The following is a 16453-nucleotide window of genomic DNA, read 5'->3' on the forward strand; positions in this document are numbered from 1 at the left end:
TACTAACACCTTAACCAGATCTGCCTAATTCGAAGTCTCTCACTATTGGAAATGAAAATAAACCCTCACAGACATCCTCAACTTTAGACATCCCGAAGGTACTTCGGTAGAATCATGATATTAGTACGAACTTCTTCCTCTTTTCTCCACTAGGTACTTTGCAACTCCATCAAACCCTAAGACTGGCCTCATTAAACTCAGCATTAACACGAACAAAATCGAAAACACTTAGCTGAATTCCATCTAAAATATCCAATCCACAAATGGATGATCCCTTACTTTGTCGAAATAAAAGGAAAATGAGCTCAATATCAACAAAGTATCAGAATCTATTTTCAACATGCAGCAACAAACATGACAAAATACCACGTAATATGAGTGAGAATAAAAAACGGCTCTGAATCAAACAGCAAATATTGAGCAGCGGATTTATGGAGGATGTGAGATGCACAGGAAATATTGTGATCAAGTACCATTAAATTCACTAGGTTGAACAAAACACAAAGAAGTCCCATCCTCACCGCGCTCTAGGAAACACAAACGAAGTAATCATTATTTCACCCAATTTCAAAATGCATCCTAACACTTCAGCCATTCAGTCGATTCTACATTGTTTTCTCACTACATAATGGAAGTCCAAACAAATCAGAGAAAAGTACTTTTATAATTCATCTCACCCTTCATAACGAAAGCTGCCACTTAATTGCTTCCATCACTATCTTCCATATTCCCACCATCCTCCTCATCATCATCATCCTCCTCCTCCTCCTCCTCATCATCATCATCATCTTGTTCCTCCTCCTCATCATTATCATCAGTATCATCACCGTCATCAATATTATCATTGTCACTATCATCATCATCATCATCACCAATATTATTATCCTTGTCATCTTCATCGAAGACCAACTTGCTCTCTAAATTAGCTTTGCCTTGTTCAGATATCTTCCCAGTGGAACTTTTCAAAATCGATTTCATAGGTACCGTTGCGCACTAAAAATAATTTATAGATAAGATGAACATTTTGGCTTGATTAGCTTTTCACAAGTAAATAAAAGAAAAAACAAGAAGTCAAAAGCGACGGAAAGCAACCCATTTGAATACCCTTATATACATTTACAAAGCACTCCACCAGAAACTACCTTTGTTTCAATGTTTTTCTGTTTTAGTGATTCAATTTCATGCAGGATTTTAGAATTACTTGCTTTAGCCAGCTTCGCCTTCTTGGGCTTGGAAACTGAAGAATAGTCATCCTGAAATTTATAGTGTAAAACAGCAGGCAAAAGAAATTGCCATTTAAATGTAATTATTGCGTTGTAATTTGTTTAAATCTAAGCTAACAGTGTTTCAGAACATTAATAAATTAATAAAAAACAAGTGAGCCAAGCAACACTGATGTTAGATTAGCAAACAAAACAAACCACTTCCTCAATTCCTTCGTCCGAGGACTCAATACCTTCACTTGTCGTATCGCCATTCGTTTCATTTATTTTTGGTGAGTTTTTTATTTTCGACTTTGTTGCAGCTCCATTCGACAAATTGAAAGCTTGGTTCGTTTTCGGTAGCTTTGCCTCATCTGTTATCCCTACAGTTTGATTATGACACAGTCAGTTTCAGTTATCGATTTCAATACTTAAGATTCGTAAAGTGGGTAACATGTTATATAAAAAAACTCTGAACAACAATGATAATCGTTACCTTTGCGTATCCGAGCATATAGAACGTCAACCGGTACACCGCTAATCTTTAGTGTTTTTCCTTTTTCGAATGCTGCTCTCGCTTCCTTTTCATCACCAAACTGTACGAAGCAGTATCTGAAAATTCATGTTAAAAAAATACAAACCCTTCTCTTAGTACTAAATCAGCAAATCCGCTAGAGGACCGAAACATTCTGAATGCAGTAGAACTCTTTTACTAAAAAAAAAAAGAAAAAAAAAAAGAAAAGAAAAAAAAAAACTCCCAAAACTTCAAAAAGACTAAATTCTGGAACTGACTGACTTACAATTTGTTCTTATTTCTTGCTTGCTTCGGAAAACTGATATTGGTCGCTTGACGAAAGATAACTTTCATCTGATCTTTGGATGTTGACGGTGGTAAGCCGCCAACAAATAGCTCTAGGGGATTGATGGGCAATTGACTTTTATCCTTTTGAGGACGTGTTTTTGCCTTTGATCCACAAAAGTCGACAGTAAGTGTTCGGCCTTCCACAGTTTGCTTTGATATATCCTCATAAGCCTTTTCACAAAGCTTTTCACTTGCAAATATTAACCATGCAAAGCTGAATTTTTTTCTTGTTCAAGAATATATCCTTCACAAACTGACCAGATAAGAATTTCCTCAAAGTGAGCTTACAAAAAACAAAAAAAAAAAAACAATGAAAGCTTTACACTTTAAAAAATAAAAAAATGAAAAGCTTTAAAATTAATGAAAGTTTACTTTCGATGCGGCATATGACGCACGTAAAGAATGTCATTATGAAGGGCCTTTAACTGCCCCAACTTTACGTCTTTGGGTAATCCTCGCACAAATAATGATTTCTTGTCACGCTCATCTCGTCGTTTTTGTTCTTCTTTTATCACTTCTTTTGCATCCTCCGGCTAAACACATCATTTGTACCCACTTTAACTCAGAAAGCCAGAATTATTTCATAAGCACACTTTGGTTTGACATGAGTTCTGTATCTATGCAAAGATTTCACTAATAAATCTCATACCTTTAACAGTGGTTCATCTTCATATTTCCTTTTTACTCCCTTCATCTCATCCTTATTAGCTATCGCTTTCGGTTGCTTCTGCGAAGCTAACTGAATAAAAAGAAGTATATTTTGGTTAAAGTTAACTCCATTTCATGATAGTTTATTAATGGTCCATTTACGAGTAACTAAACTGTATGATTAGCATAGTAGTCCCGAATTGATAAATATTCCTACAAATCGTTGACCTTTTATGTCCTCACGAACTTTACAACAAAAAAAGTAAAAGTTTTAAAATGTGTTGAACAGAATAGCAGTTTTTCATTGGCAAGGTTTTTAAAACACAGCCTACATAAAAGAGTTCAAATTTAATAAAGTCACTGATTCTCTAATGACAGGACTGTATGTCGTCCATGAACAGAAATTATTTCGTGAAATAGACTCAAATTAGAAAGAACAGAAAATACTTAAGCTTCAGAAACAACTACCTTCTCTTCAGTTCCCTTGTCATTTTTATTATGGAACTTCTTTAAATTGATTTTGTCCTTTTTGTTCTTAACTGCTTCGACGGTTCCTTCTCGTTTTGTCTGAAATTTAAAATTCTACAGATGTAATGAAAGTTGTTTAAAATAGGTCGCTGAATCAAAATCCCTGAAATGAGGTTTAATCTTCAAATTCCCTAAATGAGCAGCCAATTTGAATGAAATATATCGGTTAACTGTTGGTTTTCACAATTCCAAACTAAAAATAACAGTTTTGCCTTACTTTAGCAAGTTCTGTCCTCTTCGTGTCATCTTTCCCTTCATTTTCATTGCTTTCTTCATCTTCTGAATCATCGTTCTCTACCAACTTCATTTCTCTATTGTCCAATTTAAATCTCCCTTCATCTTTCTCATCATCATCTTCCTCATCCCCATCACTTTCATCCGATTCTTCGAATTTTAGCCGTCTCTTATTTTTGCTCGACATTGTTTGAGGATGTGGTGTGGCTGGTGTTTTATTCTAGAATTTTAGTGCGTTACAAAAGAATCCGCCTTCAAATAAATGATTGCATTATATACTAAGATCACATTATTGATAACTAGAATAAATTTTAAAAAAAGTAAAGGTAGACCTTCAAAAGTATTTCTGGAGTGGTTGTAGTTATCGCTGAAAGTGAAACCTTCTTGCTTGATTTCCCAGTACAAGGGGTTTTAAGTGCGCTCTTCAAAGGCACTGTATTGCCAGGAGTGGAACTAAGTGTTGGTTTTACTGAAAAAAGAGTAACTCAATTTGCTCTACACAAAACAAACAGATTTATTTGAACAGTCAATAAAGCGCAGCAGTAATAGAATACCGTCAGAAGGTGTTTCCTCTTCATCTTCGTCTTCCAAACTTTCATCTTCATCCTCATCTTCCAAACTTTCATCTTCATCCTCGTCTGATTCACTCGTTTCAGCAACGCCATTTACATTCTTCTTAACAACTTCGCCTTCTGAACCTAAAAAAAATTCATTCTAAACTGACATATAATCATGCAAAAAAAACCCGCCCCTACTGTAGTTCTGTCATATTTAAACTTCCGCAATTCCCCGACCAAAGACACAACTGAAACGAAACAGCCATATAATTATTAATTGCTAATACAAATTTATCTCTGGAAGTAGGTATCGACTCAGTTCTTGCTAATCACATGTATTTTCGAATAAAAGTGAAGCTGACATCATCGTCGATAAGAAATCAATAAAGCTTTTTACTATTCCTTTGCTACATACAACTGGAAACGATCTGCCATGAGCAGTCATGTTAAATATGAGAATTACAACTGAAAGTATAGGAAAGTTGTAGACTTCATAAAATACCTTCATCACTGCTCTCTTCCTCATCTTCATTATAATCACTTCCTTCCTGTAAAAATTACAGAAATTAATAATCGCAGACAACTCAGAGACAGAACATCAGGAGCACATATATAAAAAAAAAACAAATAAAAATTCTTACTCCATTGTCCTTGTCGCTTTCAACATTGATTATTTTAGCCTTTTTCACATCTCGACTTACTACCAATTCTAAAACTAGCAGAGCATTAACGAATTATATCCTCTGTCCTCTTAAAACAGATAAATGTGGAAACAATCCAGTAATGCCGAGTTGTTTGCATGGTGACTTTGGTAAACGGAATATTGAGGATTCGTAACCGATCTGCGTGATAACTGACTCAAATTTATAGATGAAAATCTTCTACATCCGATTAGCCCTATTTCAAAACCGTTCTTAAGAACTTTAAATTTGCAAAGAACCACTTTCTAAACATGTTCTCCTGAAAAAAAAAAATGGTGAATTAAATAAAATTCTGAGAAGACAGAATTGAAAGATACTTTACCTTCATCCTCTTCCTTACCGTTTTCTCGTTTAAGCACACCCTGCAAAAATTGCACATGAGGGAACTGCAACAAAGGATTTGGCGAATTATTTAAATTAGGGCTTATACATTCTACGCAACCCAAGTCAAAAAAGAGACAGGTTGTATTGTTTTCAGAAACTTCTAAAAAATTACCTTTTTTTTCGATAAACCTTTAGCACTACTCATTATCTGTACTAATTCCGAATAACTCTTTGATGTAAGTGTTTTCTCTTGTTTCGATGTCATATCAGCAATTTTTTTTGGTGTTTTTGGAGCTGAAAAAAAAGTTAAGAGAAAGTTTGGAATTCCTTAAATGTGCCAGATGTAACTTTCAATTCCATATTTGGCGAATCCGAAAAGCAGAACTTACTTATTTCTTGATCTTCGATATCTGAGGTGCTCATTACCTGAAAAGCAATGTATCATTAAGCAAAATCAGGTGGGTAAATCAATTGAAAACATCAGCAAACTATATATATATGACAATCGTTTGTCACGTATCACAGTAGCCTACAAAAGTAAATACCGGATAAATTAACTGAAGTTCCTTCTATTACAAAACCTGGAACTGAAAATCAATGGAGCAAAAGTGGATAACCTCATCCTCATCATGTTCACTGTTCATCTCATATTTCTTAAACTTCACAGTTGATGGAGTTGATGGTTCCGACATTGATTTCTTGTATTTATTTTCGTTCTTTTTTCCACCTGATTTTTCTTAAACAGATGTTTCAAATAAAATTCAAAACTACGAAATATATCCGTCATCTTATTACGATATCTGTTGAAGACTGCTTTCAAAACACATTCCCACGAAATTCCTGTTATTAGACTAGTTTTGCTTAAGAAGTCAAGCGCTTCAATTCAAGAAGGAAAAAATATCACAAAAACCAAAGCTATAAAGTTTTCTTTAAAGCTATTTCTTTACCAGATCTGTTATCCATATCAAAGCTCATTCGCTTTTTGAAATCCATATCACGTTCGTTTTTCGTAGAAAATCCTTTTCGTCCTTGATCACTTCTACCACGTCCATTTCTTCCACGACCACCCCAACTACCTCTTCCACCACGATCACCCCAACCACCTCTTCCACCACGACCAACACCTAGAAAAAAAAACCTGAACAATAAAAGTCTGTCTCACGCAATCATCATTATATAATCCAAGATGTAGCAATTATATTTTGACTTTAAAGAAAAGACAGAGAGATACCCTACCTTTTCTGGGACCGCGAGCGCGGTTAGACAAATCACTACGATCACCACCTTCTCTTGGTGATATACCGCCACGCCCACCTCCTCGTGTCGAAAATCTGCCACGACTCCCTCCACGTGACGTAGACCCACCTCGAGGCGAATTGAAGCTTTTGTGTATACCACTCCCACGTTTATTGAATTCGCCAACCATTTTCCTTATCACCTGTGTAACAAAATATATAATGAAAATTGCTGCAACTACGATCACTCCATCCTTCCTAACAACGGGATACCTTAGCTCTGCGAACATTCTTACTTCGGAAAAGATGTGACACCTTTAGCAAGAAAGTATTCCGAAGAAACGTTAGGTCACTGATAATGTCATTACCAACAAAAACTTTTAAACCTTCACAAAAAAAAAGGCGTTACACTTCATGAAAAATTCCCATAGAGTAGCTTTCTTTAATGAAGATGACTAAACACAGCTCTCAAATGACGAAATCAACAAAATAAAAACAATAAGATAGTTACAGGCAAAGAAATATATACACATACATATGTAATCATAAGGCAACATACAACCCAACTTTTTGATTACATCTGGTATGTACAGTCGGTCATAAAACCACACAACCCAGTCCCACCAACCATCTCTCCTCACTCACAACCCATCCACCACACCACGTACCAAGTGAACTTCCTAACCTTCTCGACAACCATTTTAGGCCAGTATACCATATAGTTGCACATCGCGACAGTACAAATTTAGTCTGCACGAATCCAACACTGATTATGAAAACTCTGTCCCACATCTTGAGGTAGAAATTGTGGGCTACTTGTCACTCCTCTAGATTTGGTTCGCGCCTAAGCAACATAACAAACGTGCAGCGAATGACCACTGAGTTCTGAAGGACAACCCTACTTATCCACGGTTTGCGGTTCACGTGAGACCCAGCAAATACACATTGACACAAACTTCGAATATTGCGCGAACTTAAAACTTCTTATATGTGCATCCACGACGGAGAACAATATATTGGAAAGCAATTTATACATAATTGGAATGAATTCAATTCAATAACAACGACAGATACCGATGCTCTTGGAATCATCGCTGAAACCAAATATACACAATATTATTAAAGCACAGATTAACATAGTACCCGACAAAAACAACAAGAGAAAAAAACATTGTAATCAACTGCAGGAATCTGCGGTTTCGCTACCAGCAGATTTACATGCGATAGAGGCGTTTTGGTTTACCACCATCGCCTGTTCGGTAATACAATCGACTCGGTCCTGGGCGATCATCATCCTACAATCAGAAGCGCTAATAACTTTACATCCATCACTTTAAAAAGCACAGAGAGTATATCTCTATATCCTTCTTTCATGCACAAACAAAGTTCAATCATTTTATCACTCAACAAATTTCTGTAACCTTTAGAAAGAACTGTGCAGCTAACAAGGTTAAAATTTCAATCTCTGATAGCAAAGACGAAAGGACTAACAGAATTCTCAACAATTTGTTTATAGTAAAAGATTACTGAACAAAATATATGTCACCTCCTCCTCATCGTCATCATTCAAAAACATTTGATTCATGTCCTCAATGAGATCAGCTTCCGATTGGTTTGCCTTCTCTTTTTCTAAAAGCACAAAAAAAATTTCCGAAATAAACTCAATTTCCGATTCCATTTAGATTTGGGAAACCATCTTACCACACAACATAACAAGAAAACTTAAATTGAGTACCTTGGCGAGCAATGCCCTCTTCGTGGCTATTAAAGGGCTCATCGGTATCCGACATATAGGTATCATATTCATCATTATCTAATCCATAGTAAACGTCCATATCCATGAGCGTGTGGAAACCACCTGAAACTGTTAGCAAATCACAAGTGGTATAAAAGAAATTCAAAAATTTTGGATTACTGCTGGTCTGACTTCAATATTCCTCGGCATCCATATTCGAGTATATTACCCTTGGTATTATACGACAGCAGGGAAAATGATTACCAGAAAACTTTTATACACATATAAAATATTATAACAGTTTGAAATATAAATAGAGTTACCATACGAAATACCCTTTTCTTTTTTACACATGCTTCCAGAAACACCTCGCCCACGAGCTTTGCGGTCCGCCTTTGCCTGTTTAATTTTAGTAGAAATCATCGCATTTTTCTTCACGTTATCCGCAAATTTAGCTGAAAACGAAATGTTGAAATAGTATTATGTGCTAATTAAAGATGCTCAACACATACCGCACTACAATACCCTTCTTCGAACAAAAGAGTAACAATAATAATAGAGATTAACTAGTGAACAGTTACTTAAATTATGTCAATCATAACACTTTTTTGACTTATGCGGATCAAAATATTTCTTACAAGTAGTTCCCAATACATTAATTTCTTTAAACTCATTTTCCTTTGCAACGCTTAAGCTATGACTTTTCAAAGCAAATTTGGATTTGAAGATATCAATACCACTAATGGTTTAAAACCAAACAGTTACATCCAGCTCCACTGCCAACTTCCATTTCAAGGCCTCTCCCGCCAACCAAATTCATGTCGAATTCAGTACCATTTTCCACAGCATACTCCTTTTCAGCAATCAACTCCGGGTCGGTGATGTTACCATCATCTTCCTTTTCATTGTCCGTTAAACGATCTTCCCATGAGGCAGTTGAAAACCCCTGAAAACGTGGAAAAGAACTGCATTGGTGTCGTCTACAAATCAAAACTGTATATCAATCTCAAACATTAAAAAATTTATTTCCTAGGATTTGAAACGTTCTGTATAACAAAAACACCTTATGCAGAGGTTTTTTATTGATGCGCTTGCCGCGTTCCTTTCCAGTCATTTTTACGATTTCCTAAAACAAGCTTATTTTTTCTCGATAAATCTCAAGAATGAAAAAAATCTTTGCCTTTTATCCATACCAGTCATTCCCTTAGAGTCACTGACTAGAATTAACTTATCCAAACCAATGAACATCAGTCTATTAAAAAAAAAACTTAGAACTCAAAATACTTCATTATAAAACATCATTTGATGATATATCTTAAATCTTTCACTGGAAATTTTCTTGACCAGTCAAAAAAAGGTGAAATTAGAGAGGTCAGTGGTACTTGAGCCGGCAGTGAACCACAAGATACATTACTAATCAGGAGTAAACTCCTTTGTCCAGAATGCGAAGAGACAGTACAGGACGATGTTGGATGAAGCAAGAACGATCTGATTTTACAAGTAACATTTTTACTGGACTGATTCCATGATGATTGGAAAATGAGACAAATCATGACGTAAACAAGCATAAATAATGATATCCATTGATGATTACTACTGAATATAGTGATCAGCAAACGAGGAATTTGTCTATGACTACATCATTATCTTGAAGTTCTTTCAAACAAAGAGGATTACAAAATAACTGAGTATCAGAACGGAGGAAATACTTCGACCATTCAACGTCCTTCTTGATCCAAAACATCCAGTATTAATAAAGAACCACACGGAAAAGAGTAGAACAGCAAATATCAGGGTGGATACTAGATTCACAGATTCACGAAGCAGTATTAGTGGTAAACTATTCCTATACCAATTGCAGGGAATAACAACTTTTCTATAAAAGGACTCTAAAATAACCAAAAGCAATAGTTAAGAAAATCCCAAAATTAAAAAGATAACAAACAACCATACACTACTATTTTTGTTCACTTTCGACAGTGATGAAAAAGCACTGATATTACACCTGTAAAAACAATCAGTTCAGCGTTAACTTGAAAACATAGTCTGTCGAATTTGTGAACAGCAATATCTCCTTTCTGTTGGAAGGAAGTGATAGGAGCGACCAATGATTAGGGTAGAAAATTCAGTAAGAGCAAAATACTCTAATAAACTTCCAGATCTTTGTCCTGGAAAGTATTTTCCGTATCATTTTAACGAAATCATCTTTACAGATAACGAATGGTCCAGATGAAGAACGGATATTTCTAGTGACTATTCGGGTCGAATCACTGTGGACACGTTCCTGAACGGAAAGGAGATAATCAAATGGGCATGACCAAAAATGGATGGACATGACCAAAAAGAATCAATAAAAATGCATGAACACATTTGAACACCAAATTATGTCGAAATCGAAGGAAAAGTTGTCGGCCGAACAAAAAGACATTAGTGCGATCGTCTGCAAACGATAAATGGCTTGTCTACGAGATGGTTAAAGGAGGGAAAAGCATTAATTGGCCGGAATGGACCAACGAATAGACCAGTTGTCCACAAAATGAAACATAAACACTTCTGACCGAATCGACTTCCCTAACATTCTTTCGCTTCATCTCTCCATGTTTTAGAAATACATAAACATCAACCCGGCAAAATGAATATGCACGGAAACACTCGGCTACCACACGCCAACACGCACGAGTACTCCAACCACCATGACTCCATTGTACACCACATATGTCACCGGTAAACTATGGCTCGTTCGGAAAGGCCAGCCTTACCATTTACTGAGTGGAAAATTGAAAGAGAGTCGGGGAGGTTCGAGAGATTCAGGAATGAAGTGTGACACCTCCGCGAAATTCCTTTCAAATCCCTGTATCAGGAGGTGAACGTATGTCGCCGGAACAGAAGCATTATCTTAATCAGACGGAATGGACCGTACAGAGTGGATATGACAGGTATACCGCCATAAAATAGTGGCGGGTTATTTGAAGATGGTGACAAATTACCTGAACTTGTTAGTCAAGAAACTCTCTGTAATACTCCTTCATGGATACACTTTTAGAAATCTGCTCTATTTTTGCCGCCATCAATAGTAAATTGATTACTTTAGACTGTTATATTTAGGTTTGCGTGTCAGTATCCTTTTTTATGGTCCTTTTCTCTAATCACTTTATAGGCTTTATGCACAGCTTATAGGCTCAACTGCTGGAGTGTTTTCTTCCTTGTTTCTGACAATTCCATAAAAATTAATTTCCTCATGAGCTGAAGAAGTGGGACGTTTCGTAAAATTTGATACACAAAAATATGACCGATTTGTGAACTCTGACGGATGATCATGAGGATAATCCTGAAATTTTATGCACAGCTTTTTCCGCGTATCCGCCTTCGAGAAATAAGTTGTTTGGATGAAAGAGAATCATAAAGCAAGTGGTAGTAATAAGAAAGTAGCTTATATCATTAATAAATATATCAAATATTACAACTGACGTTTTTTAAAAGTCTGATTAAAATCAAAAAAAAGGTAAAGAAAGAGTAAGGAAATGAACAACCTGGTAAAGTTTTATCGCGTCTATGCGTGATTCTGTGTGTTCAAATTTGCATATTGATTGGATACACACCGCAAAAAAATTTGCATACACATCACAATTTGATGTAATACTCAAATATGGTGTAATCTGCAAACCATCACCTTTCATTGGATACGGGGGCTTTCTGAATTACAAAAACTATTAGTTCTTAAGAGACTTGATTCCATATTCGTTTATTTCCTCATACGGATTTAACGTTTCAAAAGTTTATCTTTCCACAAATTATTTCTCTAGAAGGAAATAATGATCCGGAATTGTGTTCCTGGAGAGATGCACATTATAGAAGCCTAAATGCAACTCCAACTTCCCCTTTTTTCAAAGGTAATATAATTGACCAAGCCTTTACTCATCACGTCATTACAGAAGCTGAAATTCCACTCGCCATCTTGCTTTCTTGTTTTCTTTTTTTTAAGTTAAAAAAAAAGATGAAAAGATTTGTGCCTGTTAATGCTAGTCGTACAATACTCGTTACGCAGTGATTTTTTTGACCAAAAGTCGGTGAACATGTTTTTTATTTTTCCCAAGTTCAAGCCTCCTATAAACTAGCAGATTTTCCGTTGGGGATTGTACAGAGGCTTTAAACATAAGCTTATCATCAATTTTGTTTAGCGCCGAGAGATAGCTTAGCTGCGTCTTCTCAGGCCGAATTATTTTGAAGGCAGTGTAAAAGATGAAGAAGCATTGCTTGAGCAACTGCTACTTCACGCTGTTATTCTGTTGGAGCCGCTGATGCAACAGTCTAACTCCAGATGTGCTGTAATCATCTCTGCTGCATCACCTGTTTTTGCTGTTTTGATATGGAATCTAAACATAGTCATTGTTTAAACGTAAAATTTATTTCTTATTGCCTGCAATATTATGAAAAATCATTCAGGAAACAATGATTTGTTTTCGGTTTGGTTATCAATGAATGAAAAGGTTGAGACCAAATCATCCACTCCCGCTTTTCTGAGTCTATGGAAGAGATCAACTTGTTTTATGAAGGAATCCAAATAAGGTACGGATTTTATTAGGCAAATCGAAATTTTCATTTTTTCTGTTGAACAACAAAGTTTCGAACTGAAAGTAATTGGTAATTTAGTATTCGATCACTCATAGTGATTGTCATTGTAGTTTATTTCTTTTTTTCTCAGGCATTGCTCAAAGTTTTCATAACACAGTTATCGACAGATTTGTGATCATGATTAGATGGCTTGTATCCATTGCCTTATTTGCACTCTTCAATTTTTGCTATACCCAGTATCGCCGAACCATAAACCCACTCGAACTACGAACGACGAAAGGAGAGTTTTTCATTTATACACTTCATTCCGGTAGTTTTTTTCCTCAAACAGGTAATTTATTTTTAATTTAATTTACCCATATTTAAAAATAGTGGTCTAGAGAATTGAATCTGCTGTAATATTATCAACAATATATCGTCATTAAGATTTTATTCTCATTTATACTTTATGTGAACCTGCAATAGATTAATAGAAATGTAGCAAACAAATAAATGCAGTTGTAAGTTTCAAAGATTCCTATCTCTTCTGTAAATAATTTTTATGGACAATAACAGCTAATGAGGTGATGGCTTCTCACTTGTCCTCCATATGCTTTTCATGTTTACTATTTTCAACTTCCGAATCGCTCATTTTTTATTCTCTTTATTAGGTTTTCGATAGCTTGTAGTACTTTTTTTCAATAACGAGAGGTGGGATATTTTTAAAAAGTGTAGTAGCAAACACTTCAGGAGATGAAAATGAAGGCAGTGTTTTTGTAGTTGATGTTAAATGGTCAGCTTCTTTACATGGCCGCCCTGCTTTGCCATTATGGTTGCATTTGATGCCGTCTAGGCACAAAGCACTTGGATACTTATATGGTACTGTGGTCTCTCCTCTCAATCAAGTTGTTATACACATTATTGCTCGACGACTGGATAATTACGATAGAGCGGAACAATATATAACAATATTTTTGAATGATAATGGTAAGATATGGATGGTGTCTATACAAACGTAATTCGATCTGCATGCAGCCGTATCCCTATGCCTGTTCTAGATGTCCAATGCGTTTTTTTTTTTTTTTTTTTTTTTTGTTTTTTTTTTAGAAAAGTACAATAACGCGACACAACAGTTTGCCGAAATTTACATAAAAAATTACGATCCTGAGGATCTTTTAACTGATCGCACTCGAACTATTGATCGGCTGAAGAAATCAATGACAGAATCATTCAGGGGAAAAGGACTGAATCCATATATATTCCAGATTTTAGCCGCTGGGAACTTGTCACCTCAAAATACCCATCTCGATTTACGCCATAAAGTTGGGTAAGCTGTAGTGTGTTCGGTAAACTTTTCACACTTCCGTACTGGGTAGCTACCATTGTAAACAGTACCGAATAACAATTAGATTCGATTAACAAAACAATAGATGCTATTGGAATATCTATTTTTCCTAACCATGATGAAATGTTCATTTAAACGAATTTTTTAAGCAGCATAGTTCGAATTGGAACGCAAAGTCGCTTTCATGTGAATGTACTGAATCTGGAACGTGGATTGCAAAGGAATCCGCAATATTGCAGTAGGGATCAGCTTGTACCATTGAACAAATTTTTCGCTCCTATCTTTCAAATTGATTGGTGCAATTTCCATGTGGTAATCGTTTACTGGATTAGATTAAACAAGATGGTTTGAGGGTTGTTGGCATTGCGAGTACTTTCAGAAGATAATTCATGCCATATCTTGGCTAAAGTAATGGCTGCTGTTTGACACTGAATGGCCAGACAGGACTGTAGAAATCATTTTGAAATCATTTTCTTTAAAAAGATTTCAGAAGTTTATCCTGGCAAACAAATCTTCCATAGTTGAAATGTTATCAGTTATTACAGAAAAATGTAACAGCGCCAACTATTCATAGTAACGATGCAGGGCTCCGGCAAAGGTCGACAAAGGTAATCACACCAGACACAGAAACAATGCATACTCCCTACCACCAATACCAGCCATCTACCTCGTCCATATTGAAAGTGGAAACTCCTGTGTTGCACACTAGATATTATTTTTGGGAATCATTTTTGGTGAGCTGTTTATAAAAAATTCGTCTGAATCATTAGAATTTGTCAGTTCGTTGTATAGAAGGAAGCTATTGTTAAGGATTATTATTTAGATGTTCCCGATGTTGGGTGTATGTTGTATTCTCTTACTTATTCTTCTAAGTCTTATTTTCTTTGGCCGTCGTGAAGGTCAACATTGGAGGGATTACAAGACGCCAAAGTATGCTTTCTTTTTACTTTTTTACAATAGTGACCTTTACGTTAATTTTATATGAAATTCACTGAAAATATTTTTTAAGACGGCAACTGGAAGAATATGCTAGCGTACGCGACAGTCAACGCCATTTGCGTGAGCTCTCCATGCAACGACAGGTGCTTCTAATGGCTTCAGACAGGGCACAGTCACATACTCCACTTGGTTTGTTTTGTCATCACTAGATTAATGAATTCATTCAACTTGATTTAAAAAGATTTTCATAGTTTCAGGGATCCACGCATTCCTGCAACCAAAACCTCCAAATCGGAATCCATCTCCGGAAAATCCTCGACCTGATCCATCCAGTCGTGGGTCTCGTTCACCCCTACTAAAAGGATCGAGGGCTCATTTGAGTACGTGAAAGTCTTTTGTTTCTTTTGTGCATTTTGCTTGAATTATGCATCCGAACAGTACTTCGACATTTGCCTACAGTCAAGAAAAAAAACTTGGTTAATAAGATATTCGAATAAATGTCAGAACTTACTATTTCAGGTGCAAGTCCGGATAAAACCTTTAATGGTCATGTCATTCCGATGAGCAAACAAACAGTTGCGGAAGCAGCGAAAGCCTGTGGTTCATCACTGCATTTGTATAGGAATCCATTTGAAAGCGATCCAAATGATCACAACGGGGAGGAACAGTCCGCAGACTGTAAGTCAGAATGACCTAAACAACGTAAAATCCATTAAATGAACTTATTACCTCTTAACCTTCTCTCTCAACTGTTTTACCGATTTGCATCGTTGATTTTCATGTAAATCTTTCCTTCCCATGTTTTTTGATTCGTGCAATTTGTCCGACATTAGATAAAATTGTCTTGATGACAATTAACAAATTTCCCCTGTCTATAGTGCGTCCATTTCCTTCTTTCCTACATAATACCAAGCTTTGCAAGGACTTCACCCCCTATTCTTTAATCCTTGCTTTCACTCTTTGTACTCAGCATATCAATTGTCCCTATGGTCTGGCTACAGCTTATTACGGATTTTTCCACATTTTAAAGTAAAGACTAAGCTTTCGGGGAATCATTTCTGGCCCAAACAAAAGTAATCCAGAACTTCAGGTCGGGTTAGTCTAAAGCTTACAGGAATAACATTTACCTGCCTATATGATATCTCCAAGAGCTCAGGATTAAGTGTTCTGTTATGACATCCAAAATGTCCTGGCTGATCGTGTGCACATTTATAAACTAGACACCCACATCTTTCATTTACTTTTGCTAATGGAAGGTCCTTTCAGCGTTGAAAATAATTTAGAGAAGGTGAAGGTAATAATGCACAGTAAAAAATTATTCATTGTATTTCAGAAGGGATCAACTTTCTATTAATAATATAATAAGACAATATGACAAAAAACATCCCACAAACCAGTTTTACTAAATGAACCAGTGAATCTTATAAAGGAACAAATCTTACTTTGGAACTTGAACAAAACTGATGACATATCCGCTATGTTATGCGCAAGAAGGAAACGGCAGCATTACACGGCACTTAACATGGAAAAGTAAACTATAACGAAGAAATCTATCTTCTTACGCAACAACATCGCAATTTACAAAAACACAA

At 35.9% G+C, this 16453-nt stretch overlaps 3 protein-coding genes across 5 annotated transcripts; 1 reads left to right on the forward strand and 2 right to left on the reverse strand.

The window, feature by feature from the left end:
• Nucleotides 1-699: 699 nt before the first annotated feature.
• Bm12511 (Uncharacterized protein) lies at nucleotides 700-6482 on the reverse strand (the record flags this gene model as incomplete). The annotated part of the gene is made up of 19 exons (XM_043074575.1): nucleotides 700-993; nucleotides 1143-1253; nucleotides 1422-1585; nucleotides 1699-1814; nucleotides 2003-2278; nucleotides 2437-2597; nucleotides 2714-2803; nucleotides 3181-3279; nucleotides 3458-3694; nucleotides 3807-3943; nucleotides 4029-4172; nucleotides 4534-4579; nucleotides 4673-4740; nucleotides 5055-5094; nucleotides 5229-5350; nucleotides 5446-5482; nucleotides 5674-5792; nucleotides 6004-6180; nucleotides 6293-6482. The coding sequence occupies 19 exons, from the start codon at nucleotides 6480-6482 to the stop codon at nucleotides 700-702; spliced, it is 2628 nt and encodes an 875-aa protein (XP_042930509.1).
• Nucleotides 6483-7505: 1023 nt separating this feature from the next.
• Bm8564 (Uncharacterized protein) lies at nucleotides 7506-9140 on the reverse strand (the record flags this gene model as incomplete). 2 transcript variants are annotated; one of them, XM_001897619.2, is made up of 6 exons in its annotated part: nucleotides 7506-7586; nucleotides 7838-7920; nucleotides 8027-8149; nucleotides 8350-8481; nucleotides 8792-8972; nucleotides 9090-9140. In XM_001897619.2, 6 exons carry the CDS (start codon nucleotides 9138-9140, stop codon nucleotides 7506-7508), a joined length of 651 nt encoding a protein of 216 aa, XP_001897654.2. The 2 variants fall into 2 exon arrangements, with proteins under 2 accessions (XP_001897654.2, XP_042930510.1); XM_043074576.1 differs by lacking the exon at nucleotides 9090-9140 and having other exon boundaries at nucleotides 8792-8846.
• Nucleotides 9141-12775: 3635 nt separating this feature from the next.
• Nucleotides 12776-15553, forward strand: Bma-sgca-1 (Uncharacterized protein; the record flags this gene model as incomplete). Of its 2 annotated transcripts, XM_001897617.2 has the most annotated exons (9): nucleotides 12776-12929; nucleotides 13358-13564; nucleotides 13685-13904; nucleotides 14072-14234; nucleotides 14468-14656; nucleotides 14746-14852; nucleotides 14932-15050; nucleotides 15119-15241; nucleotides 15381-15553. In XM_001897617.2, the coding sequence occupies 9 exons, from the start codon at nucleotides 12776-12778 to the stop codon at nucleotides 15551-15553; spliced, it is 1455 nt and encodes a 484-aa protein (XP_001897652.1). The 2 variants fall into 2 exon arrangements, with proteins under 2 accessions (XP_001897652.1, XP_042930511.1); XM_043074577.1 differs by lacking the exons at nucleotides 12776-12929; nucleotides 13358-13564 and having other exon boundaries at nucleotides 13795-13904.
• Nucleotides 15554-16453: the final 900 nt, after the last annotated feature.

Source organism: Brugia malayi (assembly GCF_000002995.4).
Source record: "Brugia malayi strain FR3 genome assembly, contig: Bm_v4_ChrX_scaffold_001, whole genome shotgun sequence".
Lineage (NCBI taxonomy): Eukaryota > Metazoa > Nematoda > Chromadorea > Rhabditida > Onchocercidae > Brugia > Brugia malayi.